At 41.8% G+C, this 20,127-nt stretch overlaps 1 protein-coding gene across 3 annotated transcripts in view; it reads right to left on the bottom strand.

The window, feature by feature from the left end:
- Positions 1-539: 539 nt before the first annotated feature.
- The window catches only part of LOC114657387 (astrotactin-2-like), a 2,479,169-nt gene continuing 2,459,581 nt past the window's right edge, over positions 540-20,127 (bottom strand). For all 3 annotated transcript variants that reach the window (XM_028809185.2, XM_051931934.1, XM_028809183.2), the window contains one exon: positions 540-1,280. In XM_028809185.2, the coding sequence (XP_028665018.1) occupies positions 1,043-1,280 (238 nt within the window). In that variant the 3' untranslated portion in view covers positions 540-1,042. The remainder of the gene's footprint in view (positions 1,281-20,127) is intronic.

The raw sequence follows: 20,127 nt of genomic DNA on the forward strand, positions 1-20,127 counted from the left end.
CATGAATACATTGAAGTAGCTAAAGAAATTGATAACTGCGCTGCTGCAAAAAAATTCGATGCCATCTGAGAAACTGATGCGAGATTGGAGGAGGCAAGATGTAAAAAAAAAAAATTAAGCATCACATTTTTGAACGGGCGTATAAGTCGGGGTCTGATTCTATGATTGGTTTTTCAGGTTTCAAGACCCGACTTATACATGAGTATATACGGTAAATGATTATATAAATAAAGGCTATGATTGAAGATCACTGGAATGTGACCGGGCCTTTAGGCGAACTGGCGAGTTTATTCAGCCTCTGATTGACTGTCACTCTTGAGCCAGATGCTTGCCATGATAGGCTCCAGCTTCCCTGCTGCCATGTTTAGCATAAGTGGGTTTAGAAAATGGTTGGATGGACGGTCACATTTTTCCATGCAAGAAATCCTAAGCAGCCAAATTGTAACCTGAAAGCTTCAGGCAAAAGATATGAAATTAAACAAAGGTAGCACCAGTCCATTGTGGGTATCGCTGTAGAATAAACACATGAGACAGAAGAGAACAGTTATAAACCATTGTTTTTACTGTACCTCTTGGAATGCTGGGTATCCAAAAAAATCAGACTTCAAACGAAACATCCACCACCAAATAGACAAACATTTGTGTAATCCAGTAGAACAAGATTGTACAATCTTAGTTTACCTGGACAATTTTAGTTGATGGCCCTTATGTTAATTCTACTAGTTATTTTTTTTTTTAATTTTCTTTAGAAAAAAAAATGAAAATACCTTTTCAAATCAGAATTTAGTTTTAATTTCAATCCACTGTTAATCATTTACATGCTCTGACATAACACTTTAAGCTGTCTACGTAATAGCCTATGATTCAGAAAAGGAAAGTTCCCACCATGACTACCAAACCTCTTTTGCAGCTTGTGGTCCAGAATAAAAATTGTTGTCGTTTATTTATTTATTTTTTTAAATTGTCCTTATGAAGCACTTAGTAAAAAATAAATCATAATAAACAAAAAGAAAGTAGCTTCCAAAGTCTCATGTAAATGCTCTCATCGTAGTTTTGAGTCTCCATATATATTTCTTGGAACTGACATTAATTTTTCTTCACAAGTCACTTTTATGTCCTGTAAAGACCCATGCCAGACCGTATTGGGTGGTCGAACTTCATCACTTCGGCAAAACAGATAGGGCGCCGTGTCTGTCCGACTCTGAATGTATGCGCTGCGCAGAAGTGCGGCACAGTATCTGCTGACCCTGTCCAGTCTCCTCAAGATGAGGTGAGCTTTCCTGTAATGAAAAACAAAAAAAAATATATATATTAATATAATGGAACACATAAAGACAACTTCCATTCAGCATATTCTCAGAAAGGTCTAATGGGCAGCATCTGCACAAACACTCTGGTTCATTCTTATATATTTAGATATATCTGGATCAGATGTCGCTGTTACTGTGTTTTCTACTCCACGTGTGGGCTGATTAACATGAAATCGTCTAATCTAATCCAGACGAGCACCTCATTAGTAAGATATATGGTAGGAACCAGAAACACTGGGGGTTTAAATTGCCAGAGAACGCTGGCTTCAAGCTGAGGTGGTAAGGAGAGGAAAACGCATGACGCTGACATGTTCTGTCTTGTCACAACTTCACTCTGATGTAGTCATGAGCAGTTCATTCTTTTTGAAAGACTCTTTCCAGCTGACAGACAGACAGACCGACCTTATTTGACCCCAAGGATATACATACATACAAAATACATATATACAAACACACAGACACTCACAAAAAACATATATATACATATATAAATATATATATATAATATATATATACATACTAGACATTACGCCCGTTACAATAACGGGCGCTAGAACAGTAGTCCATAAACATTAGTAGGAACAGTCTATATTAAATGGCAAGGGACCTTTTACCTCATTAAATTTTTTCCGTAAAATGCCTGTAATTTTCTCTGACAGTAATACTGGCTTTGCTGTCCGTAATATGCGTTTCATTTTCTGTCACAACAGTGGGCAATCAGCAGATTCTCCCCAGCAACTGATTTAATGTGCGCGAAAATAAATCTCACTTTTAAAAGTCATTATATTGTAATATCATGAAAATTCGTATATTTAGGAAAACCCCTTCAACGACTGACACTTTACATTTTCCCGGGCCAAGCTTCTTAATCGCAAATCTGACATCCTCAGAGAATACTTGCACAACAATGGGGAAACTGGTCTCCGCGTCTCAGTACCCGATTGGATTTTTCGTGTTGTACACTCTTGCACAACAATGGGGAAGCTGGTCTCCGCATCTCAGTACCCGATTGGATTTTTCGTGTTTTATGTTTTAGGTCTTACCTCATTTACCGAAATCCGATTGGATCGGCCGCCCGATATTTTATAGGTCCCACCCTCTCTGTCTTGTGTGACGCGTCAGGCGGCTTTTGAAGCATCGCACCGTGCCCCGCGCATGCGCACTTCACCAGAAGACACACACACGGACACTGGACGCACACAGGGTTTTATTAAAGAGGATCTATATACAGTATATATACACACAGTATATATATATATATATATATATATATATATATATATATATATATATATATATATATATATATATATATATATATATATATATACAGGTATATATATATTTATAAAGCTAACTGTGTAAGCCCGTGCTGTAAAAAGCCCGGGGTCCTAGAAACTATTGAATTGTCAGAAAAAATTGAAATGAAAAAAGAAATTGTCAGAAGACGAAATTGTCAGAAAAAAAATTGAAATGTAGAGATGTCAGGTAATTTAAGAATAAGGGAGATGTGATGAGCCACAGCATGAAGTTATGGGAAAGAGTAGTGGAAGCTCGGTTAAGAAGTGAGGTGATGATTAGTGAGCAGCATTATGGTTTCATGCCAAGAAAGAGCACCACAGATGTGATGTTTGCTCTGAGGATGTTGATGGAGAAGTTTAGAGAAGGCCAGAAGGAGTTGCATTGCGTCTTTGTGGACCTGGAGAAAGCATATGACAGGGTGGCTCAAGAGGAGCTGTGGTATTGTATGAGGAAGTCGGGAGTGGCAGAGAAGTATCTAAGAGTTGTACAGGATATGTACGAGGGAAGTGTGACAGTGGTGAGGTCTGCGGTAGGAGTGACGGATGCATTCAAAGAGGAGGTGGAATTACATCAGGGATCGGCTCTGAACCCTTTCTTATTTGCAATGGTGATGGACAGGTTGACAGACGAGATTAGACAGGAGTCCCCGTGGACTATGATGTTTGCTGATGACATTGTGATCTGTAGCGATAGTAGGAGATATGCTCTGGCAAGAAGATGAATGAAGGTCAGTAGGAACAAGACAGAATACATGTGTGTGAATGAGAAGGAGTTGGAATGGTGAGGATGCAGGGACTAGAGCTGGCAAAGGTGGGTGAGTTTAAATACTTGGGATCAACAGTACAGAGTAATGGGGATTGTGGAAGAGAGGTGAAAAAGAGAGTGCAGGCAGGGTGGAATGGGTGGAGAAGAGTGTCAGGAGTGATTTGTGACAGACGGATATCAGCAAGAGTGAAAGGGAAGGTCTACAGGACGGTAGTGAGACCAGCTATGTTATGTGGGTTGGAGACGGTGGCACTGACCAGAAAGCAGGAGACAGAGCTGGAGGTGACAGAGTTAAAGATGCTAAGATTTGCATTGGGTGTGACAAGGATGGACAGGATTAGAAACGAGGACATTAGAGGATCAGCTCAGGTTGGATGGTTGGGAGCCAAAGTCAGTGAAGTGAGATTGCGTTGATTTGGATATGTGCAGAGGAGAAATGCTGAGTATATTGGGAAAAGGCTATGGCAACCCCTAACGGGAGCAGCCAAAAGTAAAAGAAGAAAATGTCAGGTAATTGAATGGAACTACTCCGGGCATCTCTCTAGGAGGATTCCTTTTGCTGATGTGCTCGCCTTGCTTGTGTATTAGCGGCGGTGAAGAAAAGTAAAAGGGATACCGTTTTTCCGATGTTAGCGGCTAAGCGACTTTGTCTTTCTTCTGAGGTTTCGTTTTGCTGACATGCTTGCCTAGCTTGTGTTATTAGCGGCTAAGCAAGTTTTCTATTTCCTCGGAGGTGGAGCCCTTACCCCGACTGCACCTCTCACTTCCGGGCTGGACAGACAGACATGCTCCCATGTGTAGACGTTTAGATATGATATATATACACTGTATATATATATATATATATATATATATATATATATATATATATAGGTAGAAGGGACAGAAAATATCCAAAGAAAAGCTGGGCTGCCAACACGGTCAACCTGTTTAATACAAATGGTCCGTGGCAATAAAATATACAGGCACTCAGTGGCTCAAGCACAAAGTAATCACACACAAATGGTAGCCTCTGATGACTTTCTGCTAAGAGCCTGTCTGAGGAGCTCCATCCTTCAGTAGATTCGGGTTGAGACTGAGACGACTCAATCTAGCAACAGGTGTTTTCACATGGTTTGGGCTGAAAGGGGCGGGGTGTCTCAGAACAATAAAAGTGGAGTCACTGGCCTTTAAGGAGCGCCTTCTCGAAACTGCAGAGGGAAGAGACAGGACTGTTAGCGAAGTGCCCTTCTTGTCCCAGAGTGGTATTACATGCCTCACCTGAGTCGATAAAGTGATCCATACACTCTCCCGAGTGTGTGAGTGTGTGTATGTATGTGCGTATTTTGTATGTATGTATTTTTTATTTACTCTTGGGGACAAACAAAGAATATCTATCTATCTATCTATCTATTATATAGTGCCTTTCATATCTATCTATTGTGACACTAGGGGTCGCTGTTGCCCCGTGTAACCCACAGACAAACCGTCCAGACACCAGGTAAAAGTACCAGAAATAATTTTAATTTCTTCTTTCTGATATTGTGCCACAGTAGACACCACAATCACCACCATAAACAAATAAATCAATAATACAATAAATCAATCCTCCACTCCCAGCAGCTCCGTCACACTACCTCCCAACTCCGACTCAGCTTGCTGTCCTTCAGTCCATGTGATTCCATAGCACTTCCAGGTCAGATGAAAACTCTTATTTTTCTTCAGCCTGGAAGTACTTCAGTTCTTCCGTCCCCATGACTAGGGAGTACTTCCTGGTTATAGGGAAAATAGAAATCCCTGTGTCTCCCTGCTGCGTCACCCGATGGCACCCACAGCACCCAGCAGGGCTGTGAAGTAGAACTCTATCTATCTATCTATCTATCTATCTATCTATCTATCTATCTATCTATCTATCTATCTATCTATCTATCTATCTATCTATCTATCTATCTATCTATCTATCTACTTTATTAATCCCAATGGGAAATTCACATTCTTCAGCAGCAGCATACTGATACAATAAATAATATTAAATTAAAGAATGATAATAATGCAGGTGAAAAACAGACAATAACTATGTATAATGTTAAATGTTAACGTTTACCCCCCCGGGTGGAATTAAAGAGTCGCATAGTTTGGGGGACGAACGATCTCCTCAATCTGTCAATGGAGCAGGACAGTGACAGCAGTCTGTCACTGAAGCTGCTCCTCTGTCTGGAGATGATACTATTAAGTGGATGCAGTGGATTCTCCATAATTGATAGGAGCCTGCTGAGCGCCCGTCGCTCTGCCACAGATGTTAAACTGTCCAGCTCCATGCCAACAATAGAACCTGCCTTCCTCACCAGTTTGTCCAGGCGTGAGGCGTCTTTCCTCTTAATGCTGCCTCCCCAGCACACCACCGCGTAGAAGAGGGTACTCACCACAACTGTCTGATAGAACATCTGCAGCATCTTATTGAAGATGTTGAAGGACGCCAGCATTCTAAGGAAGTATAACCGGCTTTGTCCTTTCTTGCACAGCGCATCAGTATTGGCAGTCCAGTCTAATTTATCATCCAGCTGCACTCCCAGATATTTATAGGTCTGCACCCTCTGCACACAGTCACCTTTGATGATCACTGGGTCTATGAGGGGTCTGGGCCTCCTAAAATCCACCACCAGCTCCTTGGTTTTGCTGGTGTTCAGGTGTAGGTGGTTTGAGTCGCACCATTTAACAAAGTCATTGATTAGGTCCCTATACTCCTCCTCCAGCCCATTCCTGATACAGCCCACGATAGCAGTGTCATCAGCGAACTTTTGCACATGGCAGGACTCCGAGTTGTATTGGAAGTCCGATGTATATAGGCTGAACAGGACCGGAGAAAGTACAGTCCCCTGTGGCGCTCCTGTGTTGCTGACCACAATGTCAGACGTGCAGTTCCCAAGACGCACATACTGAGGTCTGTCTTTATGATAGTCCACGATCCATGCCGCTAGGTATGAATCTAATCCCATCTCTGTCAGCTTGTCCCTAAGGAGCAGAGGTTGGATTGTGTTGAAGGCGCTAGAGAAGTCTAGAAACATAATTCTTACAGCACCACTGCCTCTGTCCAAGTGAGAGAGGGATCGGTGTAGCATATAGATGATGGCATCCTCCGCTCCCACCTTCTCCTGATATGCAAACTGCAGAGGGTCAAGGGCGTGTTGAACCTGTGGCCTAAGGTGGTGAAGCAGCAGCCTCTCCATGGTCTTCATCACATGTGATGTCAGAGCAACAGGCCGAAAGTCATTCAGCTCACTAGGACGTGATACCTTTGGGACTGGGGTGATACAAGATGTTTTCCAAAGCCTTGGGACTCTCCCTTGTTCCAGGCTCAGGTTGAAGATGCGCTGTAGAGGACCCCCCAGCTCCGATGCACAGAACTTCAGCAGTCGTGGCGATACTCCATCTAGACCCGCTGCTTTGCTGGCACGAAGTCTCCTCAGCTCTCTGCTCACTTGCGCTGTTGTAATTATGGGTGGGGATGTCTTTCCTATGCTGGTGTCAGCAGAAGGATGTGTGGAGGGTGCAATACTCCGAGGTGAGAGTGAGAGTGGGTTAGGGTGGTCAAACCTGTTAAAGAAGTTGTTCATTTGGTTTACTCTCTTCACGTCTCTCTCGATGGTAATACCCCGCTTCGAGCTGCAGCCAGTGATGATCTTCATCCCATCCCACACTTCCTTCATGCTGTTATTCTGCAACTTCTGCTCCAGCTTTCTCCTGTACTGCTCCTTCGCCGCCCTGAACTGGACTCGGAGTTCCTTCTGCACGCGCTTGAGCTCATGCTGATCACCGTCTTTAAAAGCCCTTTTCTTCTGGTTCAAAAGGCCCTTGACGTCACTTGTAATCCATGGCTTGTTGTTAGCATAGCAGCGTACTGTTCTTACTGGAACTACAATGTCCATACAGAAGTTGATGTAGTCAGTAGTGCAGTCAACAACTTCCTCAATGTTCTCACTATGTGATCCCTGCAGGATATCCCAGTCTGTAGTTCCAAAACATTCTCTCAGAGTATTCTCAGCCTCCGGGGTCCACTTCCTGAATGATCGTGTGGTTACAGGTAGGACTCTCACTTTTGGTTTATAGTGAGGCTGAAGCAGAACCAGGTTATGATCTGCTTTCCCAAGCGCAGGCAGCGGGGTGGCGCTGTATAAGTCTTTAACATTTGCATACAGTAAATCAATAGTCTTATTTCCCCGGGTGTTACAGTCCACATACTGGGAGAAGGCAGGTAATGTTTTGTCCAGCGTCACATGGTTAAAGTCTCCAGCGATTAGCACAAGTGCCTCAGGGTGCTGCGTTTGTAACTTAGCAACAGCAGAACGGATGATGTCACTCGCTGACTCCTCGTCCGCCCGAGGAGGGATGTACACGATGACAATAATGACATGTCCAAACTCTCTGGGCAAGTAGTAGGGACGTAAACTTACGGCCAACAGTTCGATATCCCTGCAGCAAGTGGAGATTTTGACGTTAACATGTCCAGAGTTACACCACCGTGTATTAACATAGAGAGCGAGTCCTCTTCCTTTGTGCTTCCCACAGGTACTTGCATCTCTGTCCGCTCTAACTGTGCTAAACCCGGGTAGCTCCACGTTGGCATCTGGGATGGTGTTATTTAGCCAGGTTTCGCAAAAACACAACAAACTGCATTCTCTGTAGGTCCTGACATTTTTCACCAGCGCAGCCAGTTCGTCGATCTTATTTGAAATTGAGTTCACATTCCCCAGAATCACAGAAGGCACCGAAGGCTTGAAACGCCACTTTCTCGCAAGCCGCTTGATTTTTAGCTTAGTGCCGGCTCTGCTGCCACGATACCGCCTTCTTACCTCGTCGGGTAAATATGGAACCACACCGGCACTGGCATTTGTTCTCAGCGCTCGAAGTTGAGTACTTGAATAGGCGAGTCTCGGCGTGTAAAAATCCATGCCCACGGTGTAAAAGTAAGTGTGTCCAGGGAACGAATCCACATAAAATAAAGTAATAGGAGTGATCAATAAATAAAAATAGAAAAATAAAAGTAGAAAAGTACACATACATATACAGTCATACACGGAGCTGCTGAAAAGGCTGCCACTCACGGCGGCGCCGGATGTCATGACAAGTTTGTTTTAGTTTTGTTTTGTGTATCTATCTAGTTTGTGTATTGTTCTCTGGTAACGGTTTATACACCATTTCTATCTATCTATCTATCTATCTATCTATCTATCTATCTATCTATCTATCTATCTATCTATCTATCTATCTATCTATCTATCTATCTATCTATCTATCTATCTATCTATCTATCTATCTATCTATTATATGTGTTTATGTACTTTATAAATTTAAAATTTAACTCTATCTATAAAGAAAACATTTTCTGTATATATAAATAAAAACACATTATGCTTGAACTTTTCTTTCCTATGGAGAAAAACTTTGGTTTTAACAAAACATTGTAAACCCCAAACCATCCAGTAATTTGGAGACTTTAGAAGCGCACAACAAACTGTGCAGAAACCATTCCCATGTCACAATTGCAGCAATAAATAAACATTCTTCACCATCTGTCCCTGTGTCCCCCCCCCCCTCCCCAAGATATCCTTTCATTCGATCAGAGGTGTAATGAGGTGTTAATAAGAAGGGCAGAGACACTTTCACCTTGGCAAATTGAAAACAAGGCAGACGCTCGCTAAGTGGGGCTCCATTGTTGTAACATAAGATTGCTTAGTCCTGCGGAGACCTTTTGTTGGAAGGTGAGGTGCACTTTGAGTTATCCAATTGCAGGTGTGCAAAAAACATCAATAGCATCATTTTGAAGGGCAACATGCTTGCATAAGGGTGTGTAATTTAAAAATGAAAGAGTGGACTCTTCTTTCTCTTTCAATAATTTAAAGCTTTCTTTATCGGAGAGATAATACAAGACCAGATTTTGCTATGATAAAAAGGCGCTGGATTATTTTAATTCAGTTGTTAGTCATTACATCCTACTGGGCAGTGAAAGGTATTGCTGTCAGTCTGTAAATTATATGAAAGACCTCTGCTGTAAAAATGTTCATTCCTCCATAACATAAAGTATATGTCCTCAGAAATGTAAATGCACTCTGTTTCAAAAATATGGAGCTTTCCATACAAGACATGGGCGTATTGATGACTCTGAGGCTAGGGATCTGTGCCATAAATACCAGAAGTAATGCTACTCTGTTGAGACTCTTGAGCATGGCCCTTAACTTGTGTGGCGGGTGGCCGGAATCCTTAATCGGCCAGGACGTCCAGAGTGTGGAAGGACCGGGGAAGAGAGTATTTGTGGGACAGTTTCTCCCCCGGGCCGATAGAGGGCAGCCCCCTTGATTTCTGGTGGGGCCACGGGTTATGAGCAAGGGAGCTCAACACTGTTGGAACCCATGGTCACCGCCAGGGGGCGCATGGATCTTTTCAGGGTCTTAATTGGCCACACTTCCACCACACCCAGAAATGTGGCCGGAAGAAGCTCATTAGGCACCTGGGGTCCTATAAAAAGGGGCCAGAGTCGGGAGGAAGAAGTAGACAAAGCCTGAGGAAGTGTCCAGGTGGAAGGACTGGGATCAAGGAAAGGAATGGACTCTGTATTGCGGTGTTGGTGATTGGTGTACAAGCTGTAAATAAACACGGGTGTTGAGGTGAACCTCTGTCCTGCCTGTCTATGTTGGGGGTTAGGGGGGCAGTACACCCCCTAGTGGCTTACACTTGCAAACGCTTTGTCCTGAGTATGACATTGCCCTGCATCCAGCTCAGCAAGCAGGTCCTCCAACTTACAGGGAAAACTTGGGGGTTGGTGGCAGGATTGGCACTCCAGCCACTGTAAAAAACCTCACATTGTTCCAGCGTGGTGCTGAGGCGTCACCCATTGCACAGCAGCACTTGGGTTCCAGTCCAGGCGGTTTGTCATGTGGTGGGTGCAGCAACGTGCTATAAAAATCAGTGCATACTTCCATCCTCTCTCTTCTCACACAGGACATTCCTGACCAGGGCCAGCGTGTGGGGTGAGGCAATGAGGCAATCGCCCCGGATGGTACTTTTCATTCATATTTTTACACTACAAAATTAAAGTTAAGTATGGACTGTAAGTGCATTACTCCCTTTAAAACCATAAGAAATATTTTGATTTTAAAATCTTCAAGTATCTAAGACCTGCAATATGCCCTCTTCACCACAAAGGTGAATCTCAAAGCTTCAAATCAGTTAACTGATATTGGTATTCATTTTCCTCATTTTTTACATATTGTATTGTGTATACAGTATATACAGTGGATTTAGAGAGTATTCAAACACCTTCACTTTCTGCACACTTTGTTCTGTTGTAGATGTCATTTTAAATAGACACATTAGCTATTTTTGTCAATCAATCCACGCTTAAAGTGAAAACATGCTTTTAGAAAGAACTGCAAATGTGTTAGCAATCAAAAACTGAAAGATCTCATTCATAGGAGTATTCAGACCCTCTGCTATTGATGTCCAGATGGTGGTCGGGTGTATCCTGTTTGCTTTTATTCTCAGAACCTGACTGGAATCCACCAGTGGCAAACTGAATTGATTGGACACCATTTAGAATGGCACACATGTACCTGTGCATAGAAGGTCCACATCTGTTTGCTTTAGGCTTTCAAATCCCAGCTGAAGACTCACTACTTCAGTTTAGCATACCCTGACTAGAGCTGCTGATTAACTGTACATACTCCATCTCTGAGGTTAATCATTAGCACTAAAACATAAGTAATATGATAGAATGTGTTACTAACCCTCATCTGTTCTGTTTCTCTTCTCGGTACTCAAAAGTAGCACTTGGTGCCCACCTACCAAGTTGTTTTGCCTGCCTAAGGTAAAGTCATCTCTGATGAAGGATCGCAGGAATCGTCGGGTAGAGGGGTCCTTTCATCGGACTGACTGGCCCAGCACTGACTCAGCTGTGGAATGGCCAATAGGGGGAGGCAGCTTAATGGCCGAGGTCCCCAGGACTCTAAACAAATCCAAATCCTATTATGTGATATCATCTATTGCTGAATTCTGCTCTGTACTTGTAATATTTCTATTGCATTATATTGTTTTGAAGATTACTTGTGTTCTGTTCTGTGTATTATATTGTATTGTATTGACCCCCTTCTTTTTGACACCCACTGCACTACCCAACCTACCTGGAAAGGGGTCTTTCTTTGGACTGCCTTTCCCAAGGTTTCTTCCATTTTTTTCCCTACTAGGTTTTTCTGGTAGTTTTTCCTTGTCTTCTTAGAGAGTCAAGACTGGGGGGCTGTCAAAAGGCAGGGGCTGTTAAAGCCCATTGTGGCACTTCTTGTGTGATTTTGGGTTATACAAAAATAAATTGTATTGCATTGCATTTAATTCTCCTTGAGATGTGTCCAAAATGTGATTGGAGTCCACCTGGAGCAAATTGACATGAATGGATATTGTTTGAGAAGGCGTACATGTTACTTGGGTATAGAAGGTCCCACAATTCACAGCACATATCAGAACAAAAACCAAGCCATGAAGTCTAAGGAACTCTCTGTGTGGTGAGGCTTAGATCAGGGCAAGAGGATAAAACCACTTCCAGAGTGTTAAGTTATTCCAGAAGCACAGCAGCCTGAATAATTGTGAAATGGAAAACATTTGGGACCACCAGGACTCTTCCTAGTTTTGGCCATGCAGCCAAACTAAGTAACCAGGTAAGAAGTGCCTTGTTCAGGGAAGTGACCGAGAAGCCAATGGTCGCTCTAAAACAGTTTCAGAAGTCCTGTGCTGAGACAGGAGAACCTGTCAGAAGGATGGCCATCTCAGCAGCACTCCATCAATCAGGCGTTTATAGTTGATGGAACCTACACTTGAGTAAAAAGCAAATTTGTGAAATGGAAACAAAAAATAAACTCATTTGGCAGGAATCATTATATCTCACGAAGTCCAGGAACTGCTCATCACCTGTTTAATATCATCTTTACAGTGAAGCATTGTGGTGGCAATATCATGCTATGGGAGTGCTTCTCAGCAACAGGGACAGGGAGGCTGATTAGAATTGATGGAAGGATGAGTGCAACTAAATACAGAAAGGTCCTTGAAGAAAACCTACTCCAGAGTGAATGGGACCTCAGACTGGAGTTTCAGCACAACAATGACAAAGCCAAGATAATCCTGGAGTGGCTTCAGAACAAGTCTCTGATTGTCCTTGAGTAGCCAGGCTAAAGCACAGACTTAAACCCCATAGGACATCGTTGGAGAGACCTGAAGATGGCAGTTTACAGATGCTTCTCATCCAATGTAACAGAGCTTGCGAGGCGTGCAAAGCTTGTAGAAACTTACAAAAAGGAGACTCGTAGCTGTAACTTCTGCTAAAGTACTGGATTAAAGGTTTGAATGGTTTTATAGAGAGATTTCAGAAGAATGGGAGAAACTGCCTAAATCTGGGAAGGCAAAGCTGGCAGAGAGTAAACCAGGAAGACCTGAAGCTTTAACTGCTGCCAAAGGGGCTTCTGCAACTAGGGTCTGAGTGGCAGAGTTCAGTTACTGATTCATTTGTTATGTTTTCACTTTGCCATTATGAGGTATTGCGTGTAGACTGATGGGCAAGATAGGCACATCACCCTTTTACAAGTACATTTGCAACAATATGAATGAGAGATTTCCATCCATCCATCCATCCATTTACCAACCCGCTGAATCCGAACACAGGGTCACGGGGGTCTGCTGGAGCCAATCCCAGCCAACACAGGGCACAAGGCAGGAACCAATCCTGGGCAGGGTGCCAACCCACCGCAGATGAGAGATTTCAGTTTTGGATTTTTAATAAATTTGTAAGTATTTTGTGATATCTGATGACATGTTTTCACTTTGTCATTATGCGTTATTGAGTGTAGACTGATGGGCAAAAAACGCAAATTAACCCATTTAAAATTAAATCTGCAAAACAATGATGGGGCTTGGCTGATCGCACACTCATGTCAAATGCTTCGTTTACAACTCGGAGACAGGGATTGTGGCACCTGTGCCCCCTGAATACTTTCATAACAATCTGCATGATAATTAACAGACAGCACAACTAACTGAGCTACCGAATGGTTACTAACAGTGCATTTAATCTTCTTATATAATACACCACCGTGGCTGTCCGTTTGTCTGTCCAGGACTTTAAATCACCTTGTAGCTCGCAAACCGTTTGCCCGATTGACCTGAAATTTGATACACATATACTACGTGATGTCTACTGTCCGCTTTCTGGGTGACGATTTTTATTACTCTTTTTATTTTTATTTTATTTTACTGTAGAATCAGTTTTCGGCAGTGGCTAGCAGGGTGCCGTTTTCATTCCCTACCACCTTCGCCGTCACTTCCACTACCTCTTTCATATCTTAAATCTGAGGCAGATTGAAGAGTCAAATGCCAGCTTAAGTGAAAAATGAAGGAAAACGTACTAAGTAATTGCAACACAAACATTGACTTAATCAGTTTTAACGCAAAAAGATGCCGACAGAGAAAGTGAAGAAGTGGGCCGCTAGGGTGGAGAAAATGAGCTGCTCAGGAAACAGCAAGCGCATCAACCTCTGAACAAACGAATGCTAAATGTACAGAGAAAGAGAATGAAAACTATAAATTAAGTGTATTCTCTGCACGTTATCGTGCAGTAAACCGTTACTGGTGATACATAATACAGTGATCCCTCGCTATATCGCGCTTCGCCTTTCGCGGCTTCACTCTATCGCGGATTTTATATGTAAGCATATTTAAATACATATCGCGGATTTTTTGCTGGTTCGCGGATTTCTGAGGGCAATGGGTCTTTTAATTTCTGGTACATGCTTCCTCAGTTGGTTTGCCCAGTTGATTTCATACAAGGGACGCTATTGGCAGATGGCTGAGAAGCTACCCAACTTACTTTCTCTCTCTCTCTCTTGCGCTGACATAGGGGGGACGCTCGTCTAAAAATGCTGAAAGATTATCTTCACGTTGCTACCTTCTGTGTGCAGCTGCTTCCTGAAGCAACATGCTGCACGATGCTTAAAAGCTCAAAGGCCACGTATTGATTTTTGACTTTGTTTTTCTCTCTCTCTCTCTCTCTCCCTGCTCCTGACGGAGGGGGTGTGAGCTGCCGCCTTCAACAGCTTTGTACCAGCGGTGCTTCGCATACTTAAAACAGCCCTATTGATTTGTTTGCTTTTCTCTCTCTGACGCGCACTCTGTTGAAGAGGAAGATATGTTTGCATTCTTTTAATTGTGAGACAGAACTGTCATCTCTGTCTTGTCATGGAGCACAGTTTAAACTTTTGAAAAAGAGACAAATGTTTGTTTGCAGTGTTTGAATAACGTTCCTGTCTCTCTACAACCTCATGTGTTTCTGCGCAAATCTGTGACCCAAGCATGACAATATAAAAATAACCATATAAACATATGGTTTCTACTTCGCGGATTTTCTTATTTCGCGGGTGGCTCTGGAACGCAACCCCCACGATGGAGGAGGGATTACTGTAGTGGTTATATATATTAGGAATAAATGGGCACTTACAGCAGCTTTATTCTGATTATTGTTTGTACACTGATAACTCTCAGAATTTAACATCAGAAATGATCATATGCTAAAACAATTCAGTACAAGATGATGAAACTCTTTTATTCCTGTTAAAGTGTCATCAACAAACCATAAAGAAAACCCATGTTGCATGGGTCTTCTGAAGCTGCTTGTTCCAGTACAGGGTCATTAGGGGGTTTTGAGCCTCTGCTGGCAGCATTGGGACAAGCCATTAACAGGGGGCATCAGCACATCACCAAGTGTGCTCCCTCAAGTTAGGGGGCATGTTACTTAATTCGCACATTTTTGAGGATGTTGTGCGTTAGTTACTGTAATCTGTGAAAGGTCACTCATTTCAGATGTGAACAGTTCTTCAGCATGTGTCTATTATGGGAATTCGAGCTGCTGATATTAATGTATGCAATCATTATCACAAATCATTTAAATAACTGCTAATTTATCTTTTCAAAATAAAAGTCAGCTTAGTTAGGCACCTAACGGCCTGTATGGGATTGACAGGAAGATCAGATGTCCCTCAAGGGTACTTAAACATTTTTTCACACTCAAATGGATGTCAGAGTAAAGAAACCATTCACAATTTAATGAAAACTAAATATTCAGTTGATAAAATATAGATACACTAAAACTGGCAAAGTTAAAAATTAAAGTTGTGAGGTTTTCTAACTCTTCACATCACTAAATATATCTGAACCTTCTCATAGCACTCTGTTCTCTGTTGCTTAATTTCAGCGCTGGGCAGAATTTTCTAAAAAATAGATACTGAATATGCAGTCTAAATACTTTATGAGTACAGTACTGTTCAAAAAAGAATTGCTATACAGCCTAGTTCATAAAAATGGTATAACAAGTTGAACGTATTTAAATTTAAAAGTAAACTGAACATGCACTTCAATCTCATGTAAAACAGAATCTGTGCTTTTATTGTTCATCAAAAACATGAGAAACCAACATTTTCAGGTAATTTTTCATTTAAATATTTGGAAAAAAAATGACAGTAGCTCATTGTGTTTTGGCCATTTCACATTCTTCAGTTGTTCTGCTTTTAAAAAACAAATTATCATTAAAATCCAGATTATACATTTTTCACCTGGCATACTTATGCTTAACTAACCTGCCAACTAAATAATTAAATTAAATTTAATTTAATTTAAATTAAAATTATTTAATTAATTTATTTAATTAATAATTAAAATATTAGTATTTGCAAATAACCCACACATCTCCTCAAGTATTCTTTAAATCAGGGGTGTCGAACTCCGGACCTGGAGGGCCACAGTGGCTGTAGCTTTTCATTCTAACCCTTTCCCTAATCAGCGACCAGTTTTCACTGCTAATTAACTTCTTTTCCTTTTCATTTTAATAGCCCTGAATTTAAGGATTCAGTCCTCTGAGTTGATTCTTTTCTTCATTAAATGACCGGCAAACAGAAATGAGACGTGAAACGAGCCAACAGATGACCAGCAAAATTGGGGCTTCAAACTCCAGCCAACTTCACTCCAAACAACTTCTTAATGAGAAGCCGATTCTTGCTGTTAAGTAAACCCGTTATAAGAAGAGGTTTATCGATGTGGTGAGAGAGGACATGCAGGTGGTGGGTGTAACAGAACAAGATGCAGGGGACAAGAAGATATGGAAGAAGATGATCTGCTGTGGCAACCCCTAACAGGAGCAGCCGAAAGAAAAAGAAGAAGAACAATTCAATTCCATGGCTTGTTGCGGCTCTCATTCTGCCACAGCAGACATTTCCAAAACTGTTGATTTTCTGTTTTTTTCTAAGAATGCTGTCAAACTGTTTTGATGACCTGAGCAAATTGACCTTACTGAGATCTTTCTTTATTTTCAGATATTGTGTGATGGGCACAGGTGAGCTGGTCATGTGGCAGCGTGTTTTGTGTCTCATTATTGTTTGGCTGCTAATTAAGGAATAAGAAACAACTACGGGCCTGAGTCAAGTTAATTAAAAGAAGTTAATTAGCAGCAAAAACAGGTCACTAATTAAAAAGATGGTTAGAATGAAAACCTGAAGCCACTGCGGCCCTCCAGGACTGGAGTATGACTCCCCTACTTTAAATCAAATCAAGAGGTGTGAGGAGAGAGGTTCATGGCATTGAATGTTTTAGAGTAAATAAAATAATCCACAGCGATCAAGCTTCTGGGTCGGTGCAGGTACACGTGAGATGTGCACGTGCCTCTCCGTGCTTGACTGAGATTCTTGGCTGTCAAGTGTCAAGTGGTTTGCTCAAACCTCAGAGGCAGTGATTGCGGCACCTGTGCTCCAACCACAGTTTAAAAAAAGGAGTCTGAGGAAAGAAAAGGAAGTCAGAGAAATGAGATCAATGATGGGAGTAAAATCAAGGTGGTGAGTAAAGAATCAGTCAAGTGCCAGTGTGGTAAAAAGGTGGCAAAGCAGTCAGAGGAAGTCCCGTGAAGGAGCCGAGTGCGAGGTGCTTTAAGGGTGGACCAGATCACTCCTTGTGTTTTCACAGTGTTTTCTGATGTGGTAGTGTGCTGGGGAAATGGCATTACTGCTGGCAATTTCAACAGACTACACAAACTGATTAATCAGACTGGACTCCCTGGAGGGGACGATACAATAAGAGGTCACTCAGGAAGTATCCTGGACAATGACTCTCATCCCGTGCATGAGGTTTCGGCTAAACAAAGGAGCACCTTTTGTAACAGACTTGAGACAACTGAACCGCTTCAGGAATGAGATATGAGATCATTTCTACCCTCGGCCATTAGGCTATATAATGAGTCATCAGTCAGCCAAGGTGGGCTTGTTCCTTGTGTGCTGAATAGAAATGAGCTGGTTTAGCAGACATCTTACCAGACAATGACTTTGTGTGCAATATACTGTGCTAATGACTAACATCCTGCACTGTAAACTTGTCATTTATAAGTATGTGCAATTCTAATCATTTTACACGTAGTAAAAATCTACACTTTGTTCATTTGCATTTTAGTAATTCTTGCTATATTTGAATTTTTACCTTGTGAGCATACCTAAGATTATTATACTTCTTTTTATATGTATATATTTGCCTTATTTGTCTGCTAATGTAAACCTATAATTTCCTATTTCTATCTATCTATCTATCTATCTATCTATCTATCTATCTATCTATCTATCTATCTATCTATTATATAGTGCCTTTCATAACTATCTATCTATCTATCTATCTATCTATCTATCTATCTATCTATCTATCTATCTATCTATCTATCTATCTATCTATCTATCTATCTATCTATCTATCTATCTATCTATCACAACAATAACAATTTATTAAGGAATGCCTCAATGGGCTTTAACAGGATATTTTTCTGATAGCCACCAAGCCTTGACTCCCTAAGAAGTGCCATTTATTTCTTTCGTTCCATTATATCTTGCTTTTTCTATCTATCTGTCTGTCTGTCTGAAGCTTACGATTGTCTTGGCCCTGTCATTAGCATCATATCCCTGTGGTTGCCTGTTTTTTCCTCCTACGTCCCAAAGATTTGCAGGTTTGGCTAATTTATTTCTTTACATCAAGGGTGTCCAACTCTGGTCCTGGTAGGCCACAGTGGCTACAGGTTTTCATTCTAACCGTCTTCTTAATTAATGTCCAGTTTTGGCTGCTAATTAACTTCTTTTAATTAACTCGACTCAGGCCCTGTAGTTGTTTCTTTTTTCTTAATTAGCCGCCAAACAATAATGAGACCCAAAACAAGCCGCCACATGACCAGCTAAACTGTGGCCATCACACAATATGTGGAAATAAAGAAAAATCTCAGTAAGGTTGATCTTTCAGGTCACCAAAACATTTTGAGAGTGTTCTTAGAAAAAACAGAAAATCAACAGTTTTGGAAATGTCTGCTGTGGCAGAATGAGAGCAGCAGTCATCACTAGTATCTATCTATCTATCTATCTATCTATCTATCTATCTATCTATCTATCTATCTATCTATCTATCTATCTATCTATCTATCTATCTATCTATCTATCTATCTATCTATCGTAACACACATGCACATGGGAGGTAGCAAAAGGCCTTGAGTAAGTGCAATTCCGAGTCATACTGGGATGTGGCAGAGTGCACTGATTCTTTTTCTCCCTTTCCTGCAGATCATTCACGGGAGATTCCACCTGGCCCTCTTGACGTCACTTCCAGGTTCGAGCCTATGGAAGAAGACCTTCATGAGCGCGACCCCTTTGATCTCACTTCCTGTCTTCTTCTTGAAAAGCCTCCACCTTTTCCCTATTCCCTCAGTTCTGTTTTGGACTCGGTTTTGTGCACATCAGTACTATATATAATTTTATGACTTTGGACCCAGGATACCAATATATACTGATGGCTGCCCCAAACCTTTCTACGTCTCTGAGTCAAGTTTGTGACTCTATCTATCTATCTATCTATCTATCTATCTATCTATCTATCTATCTATCTATCTATCTATCTATCTATCTATCTATCTATCTATCTATCTATCTATCTATCTATCATATAGTGCCTTTCATATCTATCTGTCTATCTTAACTTTGTACTTTTAAACCATTCACAGATAAGTTCAAGTATTGTATCCACGCTGATTTTATCAGTCTGCTTGGATAAAGTCATCTGCCTAACAAAGCATTATAATACTACTACTCCTACTAGTATTCTAATTACCCAGGGGTATGAGAGACAGAGGATTGGATTCAGCATTCTGTGGAAAGCTGGTGGCACGTAGTTAGCCCTGGAACAGACTGTCGGTTTCTTCATCGGCTGAACCAATACACTTTTGTTATCTGCTCCTCCATGCTGCACAGCTCTTCTGCAGCTCCATGTCCCCACAGCTTCTTTGTCTCAGTGCCTGTGCATACATCGCCACCAGCCTCATCTCCCTCCCCTCACCATGGGGCAGACATTTCTCCCAGCTCCATGAGCCGACCCAAAGCTAGGGTCCACATCCAAGACTGACGGACTTTAGCAGCAGAGCTGATGTGTCCTGTTTGCAGCTCCACCTCTCACTTTTATCTCATAGAGCTGCTTTTATAGCCAGTTTCTTGAGGTATCCCTGCCCTCTGCTCCCTCTTACTGTCCATACCACCTAAGTGGAATGTCCCTCTCAGGTCCAGTTCCATGGGGCTACAATATTAGGCATTATGCCTGTTGGGGCCCATGACAGAACTGTCCTAAATGGTCCTGCATCTGCCTCACAACAATTTAACAAAACTGGTTTGAGAGTTTCCCAACC

The sequence above is a fragment of the Erpetoichthys calabaricus genome, chromosome 9 (genome assembly GCF_900747795.2).
Source record: "Erpetoichthys calabaricus chromosome 9, fErpCal1.3, whole genome shotgun sequence".
Taxonomy (NCBI): domain Eukaryota; kingdom Metazoa; phylum Chordata; class Cladistia; order Polypteriformes; family Polypteridae; genus Erpetoichthys; species Erpetoichthys calabaricus.